This window comes from Emericellopsis atlantica (assembly GCF_019669845.1).
Source record: "Emericellopsis atlantica unplaced genomic scaffold F5Z01scaffold_20, whole genome shotgun sequence".
Taxonomy (NCBI): Eukaryota; Fungi; Ascomycota; class Sordariomycetes; order Hypocreales; family Bionectriaceae; genus Emericellopsis; species Emericellopsis atlantica.
In genome coordinates this window covers 56810-72265 of record NW_025764722.1, presented here as the reverse complement: position 1 = coordinate 72265, position 15456 = coordinate 56810, and the positions used below count along the sequence as shown (strand labels likewise).

Genomic DNA, 15456 nt, shown 5'->3' with positions numbered 1-15456 from the left:
AGATAATGGCAAGCCCTTTTGGATTTCATTGATTTGTCCCCCGTCTATTTGTGAGGAAACATTTCCCAGAACCCAATCTCCATCTATCGAGACCTGTTAGCCTGGTCTGCAGGGAAGCAAGAGCTGTGAGTGTACGTACTTTGGTAGCGTGGACAAAGATCTTGACCAGCTCCTCCACCCTCGTTGGCGACTGTAGTGCTGCGTGCTCTTCCAAAAGGTCTGCTGCTGTCAGTTCTGTTTCGTTCGTAATGGACTCAGGGGGAACAGTACCTGAACCCAGCCTCACAGCCTCTGAGTAGTCCTCGGCAATGTAATTCTCGATCCACTCCCAGTACGTGTTGTCTTTTCGCTTCGTATCGGGGTGGTCGTGAAGCATACGGGCCACGGCTGCGTAGCCCAGCAGGCATGGTGCCTGGGCGACTTGTAGCGCAAGCCAGTCCTCGGACTGACCCACGTCCACGACGTAGCGCGTGTATGCGGTGCAAGCTTGCCGGTCAGCACACTATAGTCGAGGATGCGTACACATGGAAACATACCCTGCTGCTCTTCTGTTGACTCCATCTGCTCAAGAGATATCCCAAAAGACTCGCAGTACTTGATGTGCAGCTTCGTCTCCGTCATAATGTGGGCGACAATCTCGCTCGCGCGACTTATGTCCGTCATGTTCTTGGACTTGTACGCCCCAAGTGCGGTCGCTCTCGCAAAGTGAATCTGGACTGGAGTCAGTGATTGATCAGCAGGCGGAGGCCCGGGTGGCAGCATACAAGGTATAGGTAGTCTTGAACCATGTAATTCTTGAAAGAATCAAGAGGCAAAGAGCCGTCGCCCATGGCCATGACAAAGGGATGGTGCACGAATCGATCCCAGATGGGCTTGACATCTGGTCTCGAGATGAGGTACTCGATAAAATAGTTTCTGCGCTAGTCAGATTCAAAGTCGTACATACCAAATAAAGCACCTACGGAGAAAAAGGCAAGACCTTTGTCGAGTGGAAGTGGTTCAGTGGACCGTGGCCGTGGCCTAAGCCAGGGGCTGTTCGAATACCCGCCTCGATGTAGCGACAGGCTGCTCGCACAGAGGTGATCATGTCCTTTCCCGAAGCAAGATTCGAGGCAATGGAAGCTGTCATTGTCAGCATCGGCCTGCCATGCAAAAAACGACGGCAACTCACAAGCCAAGGAACACCCTGTGCCGTGCGTGCTCTGGCTCTCCTGCCAATCACTCACGATCTTCTCGACAGTCCCGTCCGCACCGACAAGTACGTCGACGACCTTGAGATTCTCGCCGGTCACTTTGAAGTGTGCATCAAAGGGTGAATGCCCGCCTTTGACAAGAACCCAACGGGATCCCATGGCCCTCTGGAGTCGCGTAGCCAGCGTGACCATGTCATCCGCACACTTGATCTTCACAGAGTCCTTGCTGTACTGCGCCAGGATGAGATTTGCCTCGGGAATGTTGGGTGTGACGACAGAGGCATGGGAAAATAGACGCGTGAGCATCTCGATAGCCGTCTCGGGCAGAAGCGTTGAGCCAGACGTCGACACCATGACCGGGTCAATGACGAGCTGGGGAAACTTGTTCTTCTTCACAACCCCGTCCAGCATCTCGATGACCTCTTTACTCGCCAGCATACCTGCCGAACGGTCAGTCGTTGCAGTAGTGCGCGTGCAGCAGCAGCCGCCTCTGACAGCCAGTTTAGCCCTACTCACCCGTCTTGACGACGTCGACGCCGATATCGCCCACGACGGCATTGATCTGCTTTCGCACAAAGTCGACGGGCACATGGTGAATATCCGTCACACCTTGCGTGTTCTGCACGGTCAGGGCCGTGGTAGCCGTCATGGCATAGCAGCCATGCGCCGCGATGACCTTTTGATCGGCTTCGAGCCCTCTGTCTCGGCTGTTAGCAGATTGTACGTGCGCGCCTCAGTGGAAAGAATGTTCCCTACGCCCCGCCGGACGGATCGGACCCGGCAATCACCAGCACTCGACCTTTGACCATGTTTGCAATGTCTGCAGAGCACTGTGAAGGGGTCAAGGAGCAGATGGAGATGAGCGAGTTGACGACATACGTACTTATGGGTGGAGGTGGGGCGGCCCCGTTGAGGCACACACCAAGTCACAACCGCCAAGTACATGGACTATGAACATGAATCTCACAAGCATTCTGCCCAAAGAGCATTCGGAAGTGATACGTGCCTGCTGGAACAGGCTGTAGATATTTTCCCTACGTCTCGTGGCACATGTAAACTCATATGAGAAGATAGCAAACTCCTTCGCTGATAAAATTCCATACACACACACCACCCAGAGGTCCTCTCCTATCTCACCGTCGTATGTTCAACGGCGCAGGCATCATCTGGCCTTTGGGCTCCATCGGCTCACTGATACTCCTCTGGCGTTCCGTCCTGTCGTCGCCCGAGCTGCTTTCGTCACCGCCTGGGCCGTGGCCACGACGAGCATGCGACACCATGAGTCGACCACCGCCACTCTCTTCTTCCGTGTCTTCTTCCTCTTCTTCGTCATCGTCTTCATCTTCATCGTCATCTTCTTCATCCTCTTCGTCGTCGTCGTCCTCACTGCTCGAGCTGCTCTCCTCGTCAAACACAATCCGCCGCATCACATTCTTGTCAAACAGGTCAATCACCATCCGCCGCACCCCGAGCCGATAGTGGTTCCACTCCATCAACCCCATGACCTCCTTGAAAAAGTCGGTGCGGTTAAAGGCCGCCGGCTTCCGCGCCCGCAACTTCTGCAGCTCCACGAGCGCCTTCTTGTAGAGCACCATGTTCCCGAGGTCGACGATCAACTCCAGGATGCGCTTGTTCATGTCCTCCTCGGTGACGAGCGGCGGCCGCTCCGCCGGATCCATGTTGGGACGCGCGGGACTGACGGCGGGCGGCGTCGCTATGGTGCACTGCGTGTCGAGGACGCTCATGTTGGCCATGTTCTCGGCCTTCCACGGCACCAGGGACAGCAGCTTGCTCAGGTCGTTTGGGATGCAGAAGCCGAGCGACGTGCCCATGGGCGTGGTGTTGGCGTCCCACCCGTGCTCCGCCAGGATCTCGAGGCCGTGGGTGGACCGTGAGATGAGGCCCAGCACGAAGAAGGCAGTGCCACGCAGGCTGATCACGTCGTGCGACTCGGCCATGGCAATGATCCGCTCGACCACGTCGCTGCCCTCCAGAAAGGGGGCGCCCAGCTCCATGGAGCCGACGTTGCCGACGGCCCATAGGGCGCCCTTGACCTTGAGCAGCGTCTCGGGGTCCGTGGCCTGCATGCCGTGGTGGCGAATCGTCGACGCGAACTCTTCAAAGTGGCCCTTGTTGTTCAGCAGGCGACAGCCCTCTTGCGTACGAGTCAGCTCTCGGTAGAAGTGAGGCGGCACGTGGTTATCGTGAAAGTCCGCTTCTGCGTCGGCATCGTCAAACAGACTCATCCGGTGGCTCTGGTCATCCGGATCCACCAAAAACGCCCTGGCCAGGCTGGCCTCGATCATGTGCACGTAGGTGTCGTTGCGGCCGAGGAACCAGTCGTCCATCTCGTTGCTGATATAGTCCAGCCCATCGAGGTAGTGATACCCAATGGACGTCGACAGGAAGCGCAGCAAGAGGGGCGCGCCAATCTCACCCAGGTGGTCGAGGGACGGCCGGCACTCGACAATGTACTCGAGCGACGGTTTCCGGTTGCACGCCTTTTCCAGGATCTTGATGGCTGTCGAGCAGACGTCCACCTCGGGGTCGTAGAGTTGCGTGACCAGGAGCTGGATCGCCCACTTCGAATCGCCCATGCCCCCCTGGCTGTTGATCGAGGGCGTCGGCCGAATAGCATGTTTACGCAGGGCATTGGTCGCGTGGATGCGAATGTCCTTTGAGCCGGCGGTGAGGGCCTTGGACAGCAGCACCCGTGGGTGGCCCTGCATGGTGTAGTCAAAGCTGGACAGCAGCAGCTTGATCAGGTCCGGCCGCTGCTTCAAGTCGACAATGTGGTACATCATGTTGAACATGCGCCAACGCTCGAGGAGCTGCAGGCCCCGGAGATCGCCACTCAGCACGCCCAGCATCGGGAAGTACCCGCCGCAGAGCGTGTCGAGCAGGCGGTCGGGGGAGAACATAGGATACTGTGCTGTGAGGCCACTGGTCTAGTTTCAAGTAAGTCACGGGAACTTGAATAGTCTGCGCATCAGCGTTTAGCCTTACCGGATCGCATTGCGCGAGACACTCAGCAATCTGCCTGAGCAGCTTGCTGTCCGCCAGGAACCTCACGCCCTCTGGTGACTGCAGCAGCGCGTGCATCAAAGCACAGCCCACCTTGACGTATTTCTGCGTCCCTCGTGTGTTCTTGACCTCGGCGAACTTGTACTTGAACGGTCGGTAGAAGCTCATGATGCGCTTCATGAACTTGGACGCTTTGATCGCCTCCTCCAAGCGCTTGCCGACCTGGAGCGGCCCGTCAATGATTTTGAATATGATATCCCAGTCCCACTTGGACCAGTTCGAGTGGTTGAGAACACGAGAGTCGATGAGAAGCTGTCGAAACGTGGCATCGTCAAACACGACGGCGGCATGGGACTTGGGTTGGTCATCCAGCAATGTCAGATCGCTCATGCTGTTGCTGCTGGGCAGCATCCCCGGCATGGCCCCCGATGGCGTGCTCCGGTACAGCGTGCGGCTGACACTGCTCATCTGGTAGACGACGCCCGTCGCAATATGGTAGTCCTGGTTCTTGAAACTCGCCGCTGCGTTGAACAGATCGGGAAGCAACTGCAGCTCGCTGCTCCACGAGGGTGGCAGTAAACGGCTGGCCAGCTTCAAGACCTCGCTCAGGAGGAGCGTGGTCTTCCGCTTCAGCATGGGGTCCTCCTCCGTCTGGGCAATGTGGAGCAAGCTCTTGAGCAAGTCTGCTTTGATAAAGACGGCCAGCAGCAGAGCCGTGTAGTGCTCGACAAAGTTCTGCTCCCCGCCATCCTCCTCGACGTAGATGGACGGGCCCCTTTCTCTGCTAGCGCCCTTGAGGTTTGCCACGCGTCCGTACGTTGTGAGGCGTCGTCCGGCCAAGAATGATGTAGCCCACGCCGGCGGCTTGATCCTCAGCAGCGAGAAGAACAAGTCCAAGATCGTCTCTCTTATTGACGCGTTGGGGAGGATCATGCAGCTGATGAGAGAGCGAACTGCTCGAAAGTCGTACATGCTGAGCGACATGAGCCCAGACCATGACTTGAGACTTGCTGCGATGGCCTTGGAGTTCTGCTTGAGCACAGTGTCGTCACTGATCATGTGGTCTGTAAAGGCCGTGAACAACACGTCGAGTCCGTAGCCAGGCTGCACAAATTTCCGTCGCTTCGGGGTATCCAAAAGGTACAGAATAGATGCCGCGAGACTCTCGGGCGCTTTGTAGGTTCCTTCTGCCAGTGCCTCTGACAATGGGCCCATGCCGCCTGAAGCGAGTAGTAGCCGGGGGTCGCGCACCAGGATCTCCGCCAACGTCTCTATACATATCGGTCGTAATCGGTCGGCGTCCTGCTCGGCGACGGGCATATTGGGCCTGCGGTCATCACCAGCTTCAGCGATGGCCACAATGGTGCGCACAATGGCGCGGGAGATCTCCTTGACGCCATCCTTGACGTCAAGAAAGGCGCGCACGAATTTGAGCGCCTGCTCGCGCTCCACGTCTGCCTTGCGATAGTTGTTGAGAGACCGTACCACGACGTAGTCTGTGTTCAGACTGCGAATCTTCCGGAGAGATGCCCGGTCTGATATGGCGTATCGTGTCATGCGGTAGCCCGCGGCCACGACCTCCCGACTCTCGCTCATCAGCATGACCTGCATCCTTAGCCCAAACACGGACCACATGAGGTCGTACTTGAGGGTCGGGTGCCTCTTGAAGAGGTCGACGAGCTGGTTCCCGCGGCTCACATAGTACTCTGGCGTCATGCCCTCGACCTCGAGCGCCTGCAGCAGCTCCGTAAGCGCGTAGGTCGGGCTCTCCGTGGACTCGTCCACGTCCGATCCCAGATCCGACCTCGAGAGACTGGGGGGTGACCTCATGCCGTTGGACAGGAGCCTCTCGCGTTGCTTGGTCGGGGTCGTCGGCTGCTGCTGCTGCGGCGCGGTCCTTGTGCGGTGGGTGTCTGCTATTTTCTGCTTCAGGGCCCGGATCCGGGCGTTGCTCGCGCTGAGCTCGGCCTCGACCCTCTGGCGCTGCTCCTTGGTCTGCTTGGCCTTTTTCGCGTTGAGGGCCTCGAGCATGTTCTCGCTGCCCTCCTTGATCTTGAGCTCGCGGTTCAGGCGGTCCTTGAGGGCGACGAGGGCCTGCTGGGCCGCCGCCGCCGTGTCGTCCTCGTCCTCGTCGACCTTGTTCATGATGCTGCCGGGGTACACGGATCCGACGTCCATGCGGCTGCCGGCCCGGCTGGAGGACATTTGGCTGCGCAGCTCGGAGCTGAAGCTGCCCGGGGCAAAGGACGGGTTGAAGCTCCCAGCGGCCGACCGCGCCGCCGATGCTGAGAGCGTCCGTCCCCCCGCCGCGCTGACGGCAGCTGGTGGCTGGAGACCGCCGCCCTCACGCTCGTAGCTCGTTCGACCGGCCGGCTTCTGGGCCATGTTCAGAGCTGACGGGCCCTTGGCGTTCTGGGAGGTCGGTGGTCCCGCCATGGCGTCGACAGCGACGGCTGGCCCACCGGCTGGGACGGTGCCCTGGCGAGGATCGTGGGCATTCGTTAGGTCAGCTTGTGACTAGGTGTTCAGTCGACACGGGAGGTGGCGCATGCAGATTCGGTTGCCAGGAGGACTTTTGCTGTGCTTCAAGATTGATTGTCGTCTTTGACGTGTAAATATCGGCCGATTGTCCTGGTGGAGGCGGTCGAGGTCGCCAAGACTGACCCGATGCTGGGGATCAATTGGGCTGAAAGCTGGGCAGGGTGGCCCCTGAGGCTCGTGGGCTGTCGTCGACCTTGACAGGTGTTCGAAGGGTCTCTGGCCGATTAAGAAACGTCGACTAGTAGATTGGCTGGTCGCTTGGATTCGTGACGCGGATGTTGATGTGATCGTACGTTGTAGGTTCAGTTCGAGGTCACGGTGGGGCTGGATAATCCCGCTGATATTTAACAGCAGGTAATAAAGTCGAGGTTGCACTACCAAAGTAAATCAAGAAGTACCGTCTGCTCTCATTGATCTCTACGTACGAGGGGATCGCGTTCTTTTAACACAGATTAATTCGGGCTTGCTAAACCGTTAATAAGACTGTCGAACCGTTATACGACCGTCTTAATATTCGAGACCGTTATAACTAAGATAGGAAAGAGTACCTTTTTCTCTCATTAAACTTTACTTAAATCTAATGACTAAGAGGAGCTTTTATAAGAAGATTAAGAGTAATTATTATATTAGAGGGAATAGTAACGAAGTAGGAAAATAATAATAGCCGCTAGGCTATTATCGGACCGATAGGGTCTAGGCTACTACTATCGGGCTAGGCCGCCTTATATAACCTCGGCTACTAATAATAACTATATTATTAGCGATTAAAGCTATTAGTAGCTATTAATCTAAGTAATAATAATGTAGTAATATTAAGTATTAACACTCTAGGGTTTAATAAAAAACAATATAAAGTCTCTAAATATAACGTTCGGGTTAGACTAGCTATAGGGTAGGTAGATCTAAGGTCGGTTTATAAACTAAGTATACTAGGATATCGTTAACTTAAGCGGTCGGGTTATAATCTATATACGAGATAGTAAATCTTACGTAGATAATTATATTAATAAATAAGGAGCTAGGTAAAGACTAACTATAGTAAAGCTAGGCTTCCTATATACTAAGGGGATTATTATATAAAGTAAATAATACCCGTAGATTATAAGGCTTATAAAATAAGCGTAATAATCTAGATTATAGTATTTTATAGATAATCTAAAGTAATTAATATAAAATAATAAGTCCTTAGTTATATAAATAGGATTCGTGCGACCGGTATTCGTATAAACGATATTCGTACGAATATTATTTATTTAGGCGGCCGGTATATTACTTTATACTTTATTATATAAAGAATATAAATAAGTTCGTACGACGAAATTATAAGTTTTACGTAATATATATTAGTAACCGTATATTAGGTTATAATATAATATCCCTCCTTCCGGGATTCTATCCTAGAATTAATTAAAACTATATTAATCGCTATAATATATATTCCTAGCTTCTCTTTTTTTCTTCTTATAATACGCTAACTAAAATACTAGACCGCGTTACGAAAACTTATAACTCTCGTTCTTAGAAAACTAAATAATATAACGCTTTTCTCGAGGTTATATTCTTAAATTCCGTAAAGATAAAGAGTACTTATTCTTCTTACGAAAAGAACGATTATAAATATATTGCTTCCGAGGAGGACTCCTCGCGTTATTTTAAGTACGTTTATTTTAACCTTTCTTATTATAACGTTAAAGCGCTTTCGCTATAGTAATTACGCTAAATTACCGCGTAATATACCTATTTTAAATCTAAGTTAGAAAAAGCGGAGGAGGCTCGTTATATAATAGATACTAAGGTAGAGCGCTTTCGAAAATAAAAGAAATTATAGTTTAAAAAGATAATACGAGCCGTATCTCGCGGTATCGATAATATAGAGGAGCTAGAGCGTATCGAGCGTAAGGAGGCTAAGCGCGAGAGTGCTTATTAATCGGAGGCCTCCGTATCTAATAATCCTACGGCTCGTTCTTCGATAGATAGTCTTATAACTCTAGATTTCCTAGAGAATTAAGAGGAGTACTTTAATAATAATCCTCCGGAGCCCTTATTTATAGAGGATTTTACTATATCTACCTTATAATATACCTAAGCGTCGGGTTAGCACGATAGAAATAGCGGAGTAAGCCTTAGTAATTCTTAAGATATTTAATAAATTCCTATATATTTTCGCTATTAATATATCCTTTCTATTTAATAAGGTATCTAATTTCTCCGTTAATTATTTATTTATCGATTATTCGTTCTAGTTTATAGAGTTCTTTAAAAACTTCTAATTCGTAGCTTATTTTTATATTTCGTAATACCTTTTTAAGTAATAAGATATAAAAAACTAAGTATATCCTTATACTAAAGGGTAATAAAAGCTTATAGTTAGTATCTAAGATAACCTCGTCGACCTTAAATAGTCCGAGTTTCTTATAGTCGAGCTTCGATAAAGGTTAAGTTATTATAAAATTTTTATATAATAAGTAAACTATATCTCCTCTCCGAAAGATTAATCCTTTTAATTTTTTTTTATTATAGTATTTCGATATTTATATACGCACGAATTCGAGCTATCTTTTTATATATTTATATAATAAGTATAATTAGTTTACTTTAAGTATTATTTTTTTAGCGAGAGGTCCTTCCCTCGGTATTTTATTACTAAACTCGGGTTTATATCTATAATTCGCGTAAAATAGTAAGATCTTAGTTAATTCCGTAAGTATATTATTATAAGCGAGTTAGGCGAGTAATAACTTCGAGACCTAATTATCTTACTTATAATTAATATAATACTATAGGTATTATTCTAGCGTTTAGTTTAATCTCTTTATTTATTTATCCGTCTAAGGGTAATAAGCTATATTAAGCTTATACTTAGTTCTAAGCTAAGCTATTAGAGCTTATTAGAATTTCGAGGTAAATATTATTCCTTAATTTAAAATAATTTCTTTTAAGAGGCCGTAGTTAGCTACGATATATTTAAGTACTATATATACGAGTATTTCTATATTTATTATTTCTTAATATAATAAAAAATATCCGAATTTACTTATTTAGTCTATAATAATAAATATACTATTATATTTAATATTAAATCCTAATTACTTAGATTTAGGTAACTTTGTAATATAATTAAAGGTTATTAATTCTTATAGTCTTAAAGGCACTAATAATAGCTTTAATTCTCTATATAGCTTATACTAGGTAGCCTTATTATATATATAATCTTCGTATTATCTAACGATATATACGATATTTACTTTAATTCCTTAATAATTATACGTTCGTTATATTTTCTTAAGAGTCTTCCTAACTCCTTAATATCTTACTATAAGGTATATATAAATATTAGTTAAGATTTTATCGCGTAGCGGCGGTAGTATCTAGAGTAATTTATTCTTAATAAGTTTTTTTTTTATTTTTATCGTATAATCGCTAGGTATTTCTTCCTTATATTTAGATATTTATTTTAATATTTTATTATAATATATAGTATTTACTTTAACTCTAAATATAAGAAAGTTAAGTATTAAATAAGACGGCATTTCCGCCTCCGGCAATGGACGCCCATGCCCACCAATTTCGGCGGTTGCCTGATCGGGAAATCTTCGGTCCAGCAAAATGCTGCCGCTTTTACGTGGCCTAGAAAACAGCGACCAGACGGGTGTACCTCCCAAGTCATCTCTCGTAGCGACTTGTCCACAACATTCTCCACCACATACTCCACCGCCTGAGCGCCCAACAACACCGCAGGTCTCGCGTTCGTCAACCACGACAAAGGACAGACTGTCACAATTAGACTGATGCCTGCGCCGCTCGGATATCTGTCCAGAGGGCAACAGGTTCCCATCGGCAAAGTCTCTCATCGCTGGGATTACCATATAATCACCATTCTTCGTGTCGCTTCACGTCAAACTCATTCGTACATCGGGGCAGGTATCAATCTCGGATCACAGACAGGCTCGCATTGCGGGCGTGCCGATACTGAGAATCAGACAGCAAGAGGGTTTGCATCATAGGCGTACCGATACCGAGAGCCAAGCAGCAAGGGGTTCCGTATCCCAGAAAGGGCAATAACCTCTTCCTTCATCTCTACGAAGGCACTAAGGGGCGTGTACTGCGGACTGCCCGCGACGCGCTGCCAGCGTCAACGCTGAGCTACTGCGCAGGCTGCGTGGGTAACCGACGAGGGGACCTTTTGTTAAACCCCAAAGCAACAACGGCCAAGCCCTATTATGCCAGTATATGGGACAAATGCGCAGTTCGACTTGTATCTAGAGGGGTTCGACCATACAGCAATCTCTACCCGCGCTACCAAGAAAGATGTACTTTCCACTGGTTGATTCAACCGACACTCAAGATTGAGACGGGTGAGGACACTCTCAATCCACTTGCAATGGTGTTCTGACGCCCGGTGGATGGATGCCTTGAAACAATATCCTTGGCGCCGAACATGCCAAAGTGACAAGCACGCAGGCCCGGTGTGGCTATTATCTGCCAGAACGAATTCCCTGAAGAAGAAGGGAAGAATTTCCTGAAGAGGAAACCCTGAGGGGGAAGGGAACGACTCCTAAAGGGGAAGGGAAGAATTCCCTATGGAAAGGAAGAATTCCCTGAAAAGGAAGGGAACAATTCCCTAAAGTAGAAGGGTATGTGAGAAGCTACGGCTTGTCGTGGACATGAGCATACCCCCAAGACAGGACACGCCTCCTTTGACGCCCAGCTGCGGCGAAGTCATCGTCAGCTACGGTAGGCCTCATGGAAGCACTTTTGCTGCGCAAGCAGGCACCCGATACGGCGAGGGATTACATTGTTCGCTCTAGTGGTCGACAATTTCGGCAAGACCGCGAAAATTCGTCCTTGACGGCGGTTCTGCGTTATGATGGAATACACATTGAAAGGTTTCTAGACAGATGGGCCGAGCAACTGCAGCCTGCCTTCGCAATAGTTCACCAAGCGCAGTATCTGTCCTGGCGTAAACAAACAGGGGCGCTTGTAAGTCGCCTCCTCGCCACACGGCCTTTGGTTGAACACAGGTCGCTAATAGCCCGTGTTTGCCCCCGTGACCTAACCCATCAGCCGCAAGACAAAACAGCGGAGAACCTACGACGAATGAGGGGCATAGTGTTTGGTGCCACGATTTCCGCCTTGACTAAAGCCGGCGCTCCATCCAGTCGACTTTACGTACGTTAGGACCTCGCTTGCCCCTTTCCGATACTGAGCACCATGGCGAGGGGTAGGTCTATCACATAATCAATAGGGGACATCCCCATTCCAGCTTCGAGAAGGCCTCGCCGGTGTTGAGGTACTGTTTGGCCGATTCGGCCGCGCGGCTGACATCTTGACACCCTTGGACCCTCCTACTTTCAGCTTTTCTGGGAAAGAGGCAAGGGGCAAATTCAGTAGCACCATACTACTCCTTGATTGTGAAACGAAGCTCGAAAAGGTTCCCGCTAGACCTCCGAGGAGCGCCACGAGCACTCCCAAAAAAATCAAGATGGCTTCTCTGTCTGCAGAGAATCGACAAGCCTTAGCTGCGCCACCCTGTCTAGCTACCGATAAATAGGCCGAGTCCTGCTCACTTGTGGGTAGTGTCTCTTACCCAGCAAACAATACAATCACACTGGCAACCGAACTCATGGCTCCGTTAATTTTCAAAGAATACAAGCCGAAGCCTTCTGTACAGCAAGAGACCAGACATTCAGTCCCTCCTGTCGGCAAACAAAAGAAGTGCCGGGCGGTCCCTGAGATACACAATCAACGTCTTGCGCCCGCAGTTAATGGTAGGTCAATGGATTACCACATTTTTGAAGTTGGACTGACCAAGCATAGAAGAGGAAAATGGAGTAGGAGGTAACTCCATTTGCCCTGCACCCTCCTGTGGCGACCAGACAAGTGCCCCGGCTCAAGCTGACCTTGGGTGTCTCGACCCATGTGTTTTAAGCAACGGGGTTCAGCCTATTGATACTGCGGTACTCACTGAGGTCAAAGACGAAGCTCCTCTCTTAAACTCTGCAGGATTGAACGCAAATCCTACGGTCACAGGTAAAAATCCCTAAGGACTTGCTTCAGTCAAACCTGACTAGCCTCAGACAACCTTCTTTCGACATGCCGAGGGGATGAAAAGAGTCAAGGCACTGGCGTCATGGGTCCAACGCCAAGCGATCAGCCTATTCATAACTCAGCGCTCGATTTGGTTGCGGGAGCGCAATTGCCTAAGCTGGCTGCATCGCAATCCTCCCTTGACCATGCACATTTTGGTACGGTGGGAAATACACCCGGTCAGCTCGCGAATAGCCCTGAAACTCTGCATCTGTCACCAGCCTTGACAAATTCAGTTGCTGATCTCTCCGGCGCTGAGAATGTGCCGGAGAACTGTTCAGCTGCTGGGGACTTCGAGCTCTGGTTGGAGGGCAGTACACGCTCGAGTGCAGCACCATCCGTTGGATCTAAACGAGGTGCAACACCAGACCACTGTGCCTTTGGATCTGGTATTGGTCAACAGCCTAACCGAGCGAAGACGAACTGGACAACCGACGGCGATGAGCCCTGCACAACCAGCACTGCACCGGCAATGGTTAACGATACAAATGGTATTCATCATCTACGCCAGCCATCAACGAAAGGTGTGAGAGAATCAAGTTCGCTCGAGCATCAACGTCAAAATCACCGTCTAAGCGGTGCAGAGCCTCGGACCCGCATGAGTGAAAGAGTAGGCGCAGGCTGCCCCAACTGTGGGCCAAATGCGGACGAGATTTGTGCAACTACCGACCTATCCAACAAGTCTGCTCTTGCCGGGGTAGACAAGGGTGGAGGCCGATCCGGATGGTACGGCTCATGCTTTGATTCTAATCATGCCTTCCATCAATCCGATGAGGCCCTCCACGCCCTCCTCCGAACCAATGAGATCCTCCGTGGGTCTACCGAGGCCGTCTCCCAATCATACGAGGTCCTCTACCAATCCTATCGGGCCTTACTGCAGTCTCACCAGGTCCTCAACCGAGCTCCTCAGACATTTTCACAAAGTATTTCCCCCTCTTGCGAGGCATCGAATGGAAGAGCGCTTCGAAGCCGACGACATCGCCGCCCGAGGGCTAGCGAAAACAAGCGTCGATACAACTTACGGGCGCGATCAACTGTCAACATTCACAATGCTGGCATGGAGTCAGGGGATGAACAATCTGGCATAGGTCGAGGAAGCATAGCACCGAGTGATGCGGATACTAATTCAGAAGCTGGTAGTAGAGCAGTTGTACTGGATGAGGTAGCTGCGTACGGAGAGGGCGGTTTGACCCGTCGCAGATGGGGGGAGCTAGATGACAAGATGTTGATGGCTTACAAGATCGAGAACAAGTCGGACGCGTGGATCGCAAAAAAGCTGAACCGGACGGTGTCGGCAATTACCCAACGACGGCGAAACAAACAAACAGTGGTATCTACCTAGTCTTTGCAAGAGCGTACACTGCTAGTTTCGATGCATCCCCATGCCCGATACCTGGAACCCATCATCAAGCCTTTACATATTCGATGCGTTGTTAGATGATATGTCCGGTGAAGAATGTTACCTTGCCGTGTAATGAGACCGGTGTCCCTTGATTGAATGTTGCATCGCCCCGAGCAGTTCCCTGATGCTTTTGGAGTCCCTGATCACGCGACTGGTGGATGATATAACGAGTCAAGACTAGATTCTATGTTTCCATAGCCCCTCTCCTTTGGTGCAGAGGCTTGGTTTGGCTTTGTCGGATGACGATTGACTGTCCAACTCCGACGCTATCTACCTTCACCATCTTGACTGTTCGACCGTTGTCTCTTCGATTCGGAACCCACATACCTAGGATTGGAGGATGGCTTATAGTTGCGGCTCAATATGCTCATAGGTAATGCAGCTAAACCTGTATCTTCGCGGTGATTGGGCTCTATCGACAGTCGTTTGGTGCTAAAAACTCTAGGCCTTCCGTGCTGCGATAGTGACGATTTTGCGATGAGGTTACTGTGGCAGATTTCGCATTGGCAGTGGCCGCAGGGGCGACGAGCCCGCGAGCCCGTCTCGAATGTCTCGTACCTGATAGCGACTACGGCTTAGTCTAAGGGCCGCTACGTGCAAGTGATTGATTCGAACAGTATACCTAGCATATGGATGCGCGCTTCTCTCGGAGTTGTCAGGCCAAGCAAGATGTGTTGCCAGCAAATGCTTGGTGGGTAATAATTTCTGCTGGCAGAACATACACGCTAGCCCGTATTGAGTGGGTAGCTGAGGACGAAGAAGGTTCTGCCGGCAGAAATTCAATTAGCTCTAGCGCATGGCTAGACACTAGCTGAGGATGGCTGAGCGCTGAGATTCTGCCAGTCGAAGCTAAGCCTATCTAGTTTTCTGTCGGCAGAATTCCAATTAGTTCTAGCGCATGGCTGGCAGCAGCTGAGAATGGCTAAGTGTTGAGGTTCTGCCAGTGAAAGCTAAACCTATCTGGTTTTCTGCCGGTAGAATTTTAATCGGTTCTAGCGCATGGCTTGGCACAGCTGAGAGTGACTAAGCGTTGTGATTCTGCCTGTCAATGCTAATCCTATTCAGTTTTCTGCCGGCAGTATCCTTTCTGCCTGCTCGATATGGGCAAGCGCGGACTTTCTGCCAGTAGAATTAACGTCTCGCATCGGCACTCAAAGTAGTTACAAAAGGCAATTTACATTCATGCCTATCAAGGTTTCAAGATGCAAA

General features: G+C 50.1%; 2 protein-coding genes across 2 annotated transcripts; one reads left to right on the top strand and one right to left on the bottom strand.

The window, feature by feature from the left end:
* Nucleotides 1-44: 44 nt before the first annotated feature.
* F5Z01DRAFT_625377 (Rapamycin-insensitive companion of mTOR, N-term-domain-containing protein) lies at nt 45-6653 on the bottom strand (the record flags this gene model as incomplete). The annotated part of the gene is made up of 12 exons (XM_046261418.1): nt 45-83; nt 140-219; nt 271-486; nt 537-711; nt 765-915; nt 963-1122; nt 1172-1633; nt 1710-1891; nt 1950-2075; nt 2331-2439; nt 2485-4141; nt 4200-6653. 12 exons carry the CDS (start codon nt 6651-6653, stop codon nt 45-47), a joined length of 5811 nt encoding a protein of 1936 aa, XP_046116515.1.
* Nucleotides 6654-12744: 6091 nt separating this feature from the next.
* Nucleotides 12745-14495, top strand: F5Z01DRAFT_218931 (uncharacterized protein). Its single transcript, XM_046258196.1, has one exon. The coding sequence runs from the start codon at nt 12889-12891 to the stop codon at nt 14185-14187; it is 1299 nt and encodes a 432-aa protein (XP_046116514.1). The 5' UTR covers nt 12745-12888; the 3' UTR covers nt 14188-14495.
* Nucleotides 14496-15456: the final 961 nt, after the last annotated feature.

Coding starts and splice junctions, on each gene's coding strand:
- F5Z01DRAFT_218931 (XM_046258196.1), top strand. CDS start 12,889: ATGGGTCCAACGCCAAGCGATCAGCCTATTCATAACTCAGCGCTCGAT.